Source organism: Bidens hawaiensis, unplaced genomic scaffold (assembly GCF_021521415.1).
Source record: "Bidens hawaiensis isolate Kalapana, Puna unplaced genomic scaffold, B.hawaiensis_p1.1 tig00065010_1, whole genome shotgun sequence".
NCBI lineage: Eukaryota > Viridiplantae > Streptophyta > Magnoliopsida > Asterales > Asteraceae > Bidens > Bidens hawaiensis.
Genome location: NW_027501602.1, coordinates 1 through 8,885, shown reverse-complemented (window position 1 = coordinate 8,885; position 8,885 = coordinate 1). Strand labels below are relative to the sequence as shown.

The 8,885-nt window shown below is 34.6% G+C and overlaps 1 protein-coding gene and 1 pseudogene across 2 annotated transcripts; one reads left to right on the top strand and one right to left on the bottom strand.

Annotated features, from left to right (window-relative positions):
• The first annotated feature begins 2,331 nt into the window (after window positions 1-2,331).
• Window positions 2,332-3,646, top strand: LOC143604395 (small ribosomal subunit protein eS19x-like). Its single transcript, XM_077080890.1, has 4 exons — window positions 2,332-2,462; window positions 3,113-3,203; window positions 3,282-3,465; window positions 3,577-3,646. Exons 1-4 carry the CDS (start codon window positions 2,379-2,381, stop codon window positions 3,644-3,646), a joined length of 429 nt encoding a protein of 142 aa, XP_076937005.1. The 5' UTR covers window positions 2,332-2,378.
• A 443-nt stretch (window positions 3,647-4,089) lies between these two features.
• On the bottom strand, window positions 4,090-6,352 carry LOC143604394 (UDP-glycosyltransferase 83A1 pseudogene; annotated as a pseudogene). The gene is made up of 2 exons (XR_013148281.1): window positions 5,818-6,352; window positions 4,090-5,002 (listed from the first exon to the last, which is right to left on the bottom strand). The product of XR_013148281.1 is annotated as a UDP-glycosyltransferase 83A1 pseudogene (transcript).
• Between the last annotated feature and the right edge of the window lie 2,533 nt (window positions 6,353-8,885).

Below are 8,885 nucleotides of genomic sequence, written 5' to 3'. Positions count from 1 at the left end.
ATCTCTAACAAACTTGATCGATTAAGAAAACAAAGATGAAACATAATTGAATCAATAAGAATTTATTGATAATCTAATGATACAACGTTATAACAATTCTGAATGTTTTGACTCTTCAACATCGACCCCTATTTATAAATTACCAGAACCAATCATAATCTGACATGTGTCATGGAAGTTATAAACTTTCCATTTGACACTTCTGGACCCTATACTTACATGAACATTCTATATACAACATGGACATACTTTGACACAATTACAATACAACCCCTAAACTTTGTGTTACATGGATTAACCAAATTATAGGCCAACAATCGAATCGTTGTCTTCAACAAGAATATTAAAAATGTCTTCGATTGGAAAACGAGCAAAATAATCGTTGATGATTGTGGTTGAGGATTAATGTTCAACATGGGTCCCTTAAAACAGATTAGGGGTTTTCTTCGGGTTCGTTTTTCGGGTCGGGTTCTTCGGGTTTTAAAGTTTTAAATCTTGACCCGAAACTCAACCCGAATCTCTCACGGGTTTTTTGGGTTCGGGTAATTCGGGTTCGGGTTGAGTTAATCGAGTTTCGAGTATCCTAGAAAACAAAACAAAAAAAAACATTTTTAAAAAACTACAACACTAAATTAAAACAACTAATTATTCTTTGATCGTAACGCAAATAATCTAATTATTAACCAACATAACTTGATAAAACAAATCAAAAGAAGAGTAAAACTAACTCGAACCAAAATCCTCTTTAATCGGGATGATTTGGTTGTTCGATTACGGATGATATTAGTAATAAACGGAAAACATAAATTTACAATAAACAATTGATCCATAATAGTAAGAATGACAATAGTTGATTAGGACCAGATTCTGACAACTTTAGGCTAAGACTAGGTCTTATATACCTAAAAATATATTTAATTTCAAAAATAAAAGTTTATTCGGGTTGACCCAAAACATATTAATCAAACCCGAGAACCAACCTGAATACTTCGGTTCGGGTTCGGGTTTTCGTGTCTGGGTAGTTTGGGTTCGGGTTTTTTATGGTCGAGTTTCGGGTAAAAGTGACAACCCTAAAACAGGTTGTTAATCTTATTTTAAAACTCGTCTGTCCCTCAGGATACAACCACCTAAGCAAAATGTACTACCGTAGATGGCTCACGTGCCAGAGTAGCATGGAGCAAGATGGCTCGTGAGGGAAAAGAATGAGATGTATATAAAGTACTACTACTTTTTAGGGGTGAGCAAAAAATGGTTCGGAACCGTCAGAACCGCAGAACCGGAACCGAACCGGTGCCTCAGAACCGCTAACCTGTGTTACATTACGATTCTCGGTTATCAGAATTTGCATTAAACGGTTCGCGGTTCGGTTCCGGGTAAAACCGGCGGTTCTAGACTTGAAATCGAAGAACCGGAATATTAAAAACGTTTTAACTAAATTTACCAATACCCATGTTTTATAGAGTAACTTATTAACCCGCATTCATTCAATTATTATTTAATTCAAATATTCTTTCTTTGCGTTCAAGACCTAGCAACCATGAGCAATTTTGACTTAAGCTATCAAGGTAATTTAATATAAAATGATATGATATTCCTTTAATCTATCGTTGCTAATGATTTATTTAACTTTGACAGTTAAGTTTTAATAAAAAATATAACGGATGTTCATGTTGTAACCTAAATTAATTTTACCGTGAAAGAAGACATGCAATTATACATACAATTATATAAACTTGTTTTGTAGTTTGCAAAGTTTGGACAACATATTTGATAAATATACAACGGAAACGGTTCTGGCCAGAACCGATTAGCGAGAACCGACTTTACCGGTTCTGAAACCGAACCGGTTTACTATAATAGGTTCCGATTCCGGTTCTAATTTTTAGTCATTTTCGGTTCCGGTTTGGTTCTGGTTCCGATTCAGTTCTCGCGGTTCTGAACTGTTGCACTGCCCTATTACTTTTATAGAACAATAGAACAAAGCTCCAATTGTCCTAGTATGTGTTATATTTTCTTTTTTTTTAATCCGCAAATATGCCAACAAGTTCATTTTTAATCACAAAAAGTATAAACTCAAGAAAACCATTTAGTTAATTAATAGACAATACATTTAACAAGATAATCAATCTTGTTAAAAAGATGCTTTGTCCGTCGGGTATTATTAAAAATTCGGGCCCCTCCATCAAAACGGGCTCCGAGCATGTTACTACTCCTCCCTAAGTTAGGCCCAATAGATAGCTATAAAACAAAGTACTAGTGTGGGTAAAGGCCTAATAAGTAGTCGATGAGGCCCAAATCAAGCACATATAAAAGTTAAAAGTGCTGAAGAAACCCTAGCCGATTTATCTTCTTCGTTCAGCACAGGTCTGCAGCTAATCATGGCGACGGCGAGAACTGTGAAAGATGTATCCCCTCATGAGTTTGTTCAGGGCTACGCCGCTCACCTCAAACGATCTGGAAAGGTATGTTAATAATAATAATAATAATCCATCCCATTTTTCATTTCTACCTTTGTAATTTTTTACTGATTTAGCACTAGCTTACCTTTTAATTGAATCTATCCATCTGCAATCAGTTGTTTAAATGCACTCAAGTTTATTTGCCTCGTTTGTTTTTTGTTTGCTGAACTTTAGCTAGTGATTCTACTTATTTCATATGAACACCTTAATTTAGACTCAATTTTATTCATACTTTTATGATTTTGAACTGATTACATTTTATTTTGTGAAATTTAACTTCAGTTTTTATCTTAATATGCTTTCTTAATGTATATGAAACTAATGTTATTTTTTGATAATACACGAAGCACAGTCTGTTATATGATCGAATGACTGATGTTTGTACATTTATTTATTTATTCTGCTTTTTATGGAAACAGCTTCAAAGTTTTATTCTTCTATTACAATTAGTTTTTGTGAATGATTTTCATGATTAAACATATGAAAGTTATTTTTCAAAAATAATAATTGTTTGTGAACACGTCTTGTCAGTGTTTATAATGGCAAAATGCTTATAAAGAATAAGAGTTAAATCATTACTCATTTTATGACTAGTATGTTATATCTTGTTCTAAGTTCATCATTGATCATATTGACGTTTGTATTTTGCTTAGATGGAGCTTCCCGAATGGACTGATATAGTCAAGACGGGTACTTTCAAGGAGCTTGCTCCCTATGACCCTGACTGGTATTATATCCGAGCTGGTAAGTTCAAACTATATTAAACCTTTTTTTGTTGAATAATCTTGGGGACACTATTATATACCGCCTTTTGTTGTGCAGCTTCCATTGCTAGGAAAATCTACTTGAGGGGCGGTCTTGGTGTTGGAGCCTTCCAGAGAGTTTACGGTGGGCGCAAGAGAAATGGCAGTGCCCCTCCACATTTTTGCAAAAGCAGCGGTGGTATCATACGCCACATTCTTCAACAATTGGAAACAATGAAAATCATTGATATGGATCTTAAGGGGTGAGTTATTATTATTTTTTTCTTTGTGTGTTATTTTATTCAAGTATCTATTTGATTACCAAAGTTTATTTGTGTTGTCTTTGTGTTTTATTGAATTTTGTCTTGTTACAGTGGGAGAAGAATCACATCAAATGGTCGACGGGACCTTGACCAAGTTGCCGGGCGTATTGTTGCTGTTTGAGTCAGGTCATGTTTTTTATGTTATGTAGCCTACAAGTTTAGCAAGATGGATCAAATTTTGGTTGTTTTTCTTTTGAGCTGACTGTGTTTGAATTTGTGGATTTGGCTTTTTTGTTTGCAATATTGATACTTGTATGAGTTAATCCACTGTAATATTGTTTTGAGTTAACTGAGAAGTTGGCGTTATGCGATATTTTGTTCTAACCGTTTTTTGTGTGTGTTTATAAATGGTTGAATTTAACACAACTGTTTATAAAGTATATGATTGTAGCTAATGAGTTAAAACATAGTTCTTTTAATGTTTTTGTGACTTTTTTTTATAAAGTAATTGTAATGGTCAATAGTATTCTTCTTATAACTTAAAAGGCTTTGAAACTCAAAACAATATCTAGTCTTCAATGACAAATATAAGCATTTTGCTAACATATGACCTTTAATCAACTGCTAATTTGTATTGTTTTTACCATTGTAGTCTTTCTTTTTCAACCATTCAACAAAGCTTTTTAAGTTATTGTAAGATGATCCTTCTTCTCCAATACTGTTCATAACATTTTCCTTGAGATCAAGCGCCCTTTTAACAAACTCTTTATTGTTCATCAACTGATCTACTTTACCCTTGATTTCATTTCTCTCAATAATACCATTTCCATCCTTTTCAAACCCCAAACCATTCACCCAAACGTCGCAAACATAAGTTGTGTTAAGCAACCGATCGCAAAATAAGGCCAACAAAGAAATGGGACCCCACGGCTCACACCTTCCAAAGTCGAGTTCCAACCACAATGACTTAAGAAACAACCAACCGAAGGATGAGTCAGCACCTCTTGTTGAGGAGCCCATGTTACAATTTTCCCACGAGTCCCTATTCGGTCAATGAACCCATCTGGATAAGTATCAGAACCCTCACCGGTTAACCCTGGTCTCACGACCCACAAGAACGGTCTGTTTGTAAGTTCAAGGCCAAGTGCAAGTTCTTGAAATTGAGTTCGGTTGAAGATCGTGAAGCTGCCAAACGCTACATAAACGACTGAGCATGCTGGCTGCTGGTCAAGCCATTGGATGCAGGTCGTGTCTTCGGTCCAGAAGTGGCCTGCTTGCTTTGCTAGCCGGTTGGTTGCTAAAAGGGGACCAATTGGAACTATATTGGGGAACATGTTGAATGTTGGTGACTCCAGTGCTTTGGTTGAGTTGCATAGCACCCATTGTGCGGTTTCAACGGCTTTAATGGCTTTAAATGTGAATTTAAAAAGGGCTTTTATTGCGGGTAAGCTGCCGATACAGGTCCATCCGAACTCTGCAGCTCGCATGGGTGGCATGGTTGGTGACAGTTGGAATGCGTTCTCGTGTAAAGGAACTCCTGTAAGAAACAAGGTAACATAGGTTAGCTGAAAATGATGAATTACATAGTTTAGCATCAAAACTAGAGTTGAACTCGTGTTTTTTCTTGTTTTAACTTTAACTGTACGAGTGAACAAACATGGACGTGAGACATTAATATTTTATTGAACGTAAATAAATAAATGGATGTAAATGATGAACACAATCAAAATGTAAATGAAAAGACAAAACAAATAAAATCAACATTTTCTTGTTCGATTGTTAGTTGATTAACCTAGTCTTGGTACTAAAATTTGATTTGGCCAATGCGTTATGGGCTAATAAGTATCACTAATAACTAATAAGTTGTTTTAAATGAATATGCAAATGAACATAAACTAATGTATGTAAAAGAACTACATAAATGAAATTAAATTAGCAAACATAAATGAATATTCACAAACAGGATATGTGTTCAAGCTTATTACTTTAATTAAATGATAAATGTTCCGTCGAATGGTTCATTGTTGTTTACATGTATATTGTTTCGCGACTTTTGACCCATTATTCAACCCGTTTTATTCTGTTCTAATTTTCTTTATCTGACCTCTTATGCTATCTGCTTAACTAGAGTCGTTTCCATATTAACGGGTTGGAATTAGCACGTTTAACTAATTTAACCAGGGTTGCAAACAAGCTAAGTTTTTATCAAGCTTGAGCCTGTTCGAGTTTATAGCTAATCAAGTTTGAGGATAAGAAACAGTTCAAATCTATGTGCTATGCTCGAACTCGACTCGATCAGTTCTCGTGCGACACTACCTTAAATAAAAACTCAAAACTAGTTATTTCTCTTACCATCATTGTCAATAATTCCATCATTAATCAGCTTCTCAATGCTCAGAATTTGTGATAATGCCGCAGCAGGAGCAGAGCAGAAGATAACTCGTTGAAGTCTCAACTTCTCAGCAACATGTATGGCCCACGGCATGCCTGTATCCGCAATAACACAACTAATCTTATCATCATCTTTCTCATTAATCGTTTCTATAAGCTCTTCTAGCTTTCCAGGCATGACTTGGTGCATGGCTTCACACGACCTAACAAAGTCATTCCGGTCCTCCCACGGTTCCATCCCATCTGGGATCGAAACCATGCGCATCAACGGGCCACAACTGTCCCGTTCCAACCACGTCTTCATGACGAGCTTGTGATTAACCTCGGTGTTCACGAATGTGACCTTTAGTCCATGTTTGATAACTAAACACTGCGCGAGTTCAAGTAAAGGAATCACATGACCTTGTGCTATGTAAGGTATAACTAGCACATGTGTCCTTGATCCAGCGTTACTAATATTATCATAATTTTCCATTTTAGAGATCTTATTTTGATTTCCACACATGCATGATTGTTGTCTAGATTTAAAGAACATAATATGCATTGGTGTAAACTTAGCCTGCAGGCTTCATTTTCATTGACATTATCAATTCCTGTCAATATCTATGATCTTTAATCATCATTTTTAGGTTTTGAAGATGACAATGGCTAAAAGACACCCTTGATGGAGACTGTTTCAGGCCTCTCTGTGCCTGCCTGCATACCTAGTTTATAACGAGATCTCTCGCATTTGATGGATAAATAAATACAAGATTCCATGGTTTTCATCGAGATAAAGTTACGAAACTAACGTTGAATAATCATAAGTGAAATCAAGAACCAAAACAGAACACAACGAGTTGCTCAAAACGAAGAGAACGACTCTTTTCTTTATAATCGACAAACAAAATTATAAGACACGAAAATAACAAACCTAGCAAGCCTTATATACAAAGAATACAAAGTTAAGGAACAATAAAACATTGAAATAGTAACCATTATAAACTTCTAAACTAATTCAAACTAACACCAAAAGTAAATAAACTATATTAGGATATGTAAGGTAGGCCTCAAAGCAATGTACCAACAAGTCTATTCTTCGTTCAACTCGTCTTTAACTTGACCGTTACCGCAATGTTTGGGGTTGAGTTTGAAAAATGCTTATTGGCGTTTTCAAAAAGCTAAAAAGTTTAAATGTGTTTGGCAATCACAAAAAAATTTCTTATTTTAGCTTTTTGAAAGGGTTTAAAAACAGTTTTACAAAAGTCTCAAATCCTGGCTTTTCAAAATGACTTTTTGAAAAAGCCCATAAACGAATAAGCATTTTTCAAATTCAGTCCCAAACATGAGTCCATGTGAGTATTCATACCCTCACTATTCTCATTTATACTTTTAAGGGTAAGAGCATTCTCAGTTCATTCTTCATCTCTATACTTATACCAAAAACATTATTTTTTACTCTCATTTTCAATTAAATAATATTTTTTTTTATATTTTTATCATTACATTTTCTTCTCCTTCACTCACAACCACTTTAAAAAATATTAAAAAATTATAGATGTGGACAGTTTGTTTATTCAAATTTAACCATGAATAATAACATTTTCTCTCTCCTCCTCTCACAACCACTTTTAACCATCTCTAAAAAATAGAGAATCCTCTCATGTAATTTAGAGAATGGGTTGAGAATACTCTAACATGTATACCTATTACCAAACCTAAGTTTTATTTCTAGTTTTGTTACAATTTTCAATACAAGTCAATATCATGTCCTTAGGTTGTGTGTGTGTAGTGGGCATACCGCACCCCCTACCGATTTGTGGGGCGAGGGGGGGGGGGGAACTTCTTCTTGCCTGCTTTCCTTATAATTATATATATATATATATATATATATATATATATATATATATATATATAAAAGACTACAACACCATTACATCCCAAAAACAAAAACCAACCATTTGCTGACTAGGCGCCACATGACGCAAAACGCCCCAATTTATAGCTCCTCCACTACACATAATCTTATGTCTCATGCTATATGTACGGTACATGTTTTATGTGTTTGTTGTAATTATGTGGGGTTGTGTTGGGAAAGTAAATTATCAAATGCCATTTGAATTGTACACTTATGACATTTGAATTGTACGCCTTTTTTTCTATACATGTATTTGTAGAAGCTTTTACTCGAGGGGGTGCTCCTGGGTCAGTGAATATTGCTTGCCGTTTGTAACTCATTTAAAAATCTTACCCGAATGGTATTTCTTTCTCGTAATTCAAAATACTTCATAAAGTAGCCATCATCATTCGCTGGAATCGAAATATCTACGAGATAGAGTCAGAATTTGTATCGATTAAACAGATTGTTGGAATTCCTAATGTGATACATATTTGAAGGGCCACATATTCTTCGTGCTGACCAACGATGCTTACAATATCGGGTAACCATGTTATATATTCAATTCTGTCTAGACCTGTTTGCCAATGAGATAATTGTCTTTTTAACATAGCCACATCTCATTTCAGAAGACAGTTGAGTCCCCTTGTTTTTTGCTCGGTTCTCAAGTCTCTAAACCAAAATATATGATTACTCATAAACTATTTTGAGTTGACATTATTCTTATACATGCTACATGGGTTAACATATGATGCTTGATCGAGATTGAAAATACGAGTAAATCTTTAGTTTATTAAATAAAAAGAAGGAATATTGGATTTTAATAATCCAAACTTTGTCCCACTGGCCGGCGCTAAGACAAACATAAAAAAAAAAATACCACAACAGTCTCAAGTTTCAATCAATTGGCCGCTAACGAGCTTTTCACTAGCATGATTAGATTCTGTTAGTTTTTGATCATGTGGATGATGACATCTACAATTATGTGACAAAAATAACGACGCAGACAACTTATGTGGTAAAAAACTCTTTTGTAAATTAAATTAAATTTTTTCTAACCAATATAAACGAACCAAACCACTTTTTTTTAACAAAAATAAACGAACTAAACTCTACCTTTTTAACAAAAATAAACGAACCGAACTACTTTTTA

Excerpts from the sequence above, each read along its gene's own strand:
- LOC143604395 (XM_077080890.1), top strand. The coding sequence starts at position 2,379 with ATGGCGACGGCGAGAACTGTGAAAGATGTATCCCCTCATGAGTTTGTT. Across the intron at positions 3,204-3,281 it reads CTGGTATTATATCCGAGCTG|CTTCCATTGCTAGGAAAATC; the intron begins GTAAGTTCAAAC and ends TTTGTTGTGCAG. Across the intron at positions 3,466-3,576 it reads ATTGATATGGATCTTAAGGG|TGGGAGAAGAATCACATCAA; the intron begins GTGAGTTATTAT and ends GTCTTGTTACAG.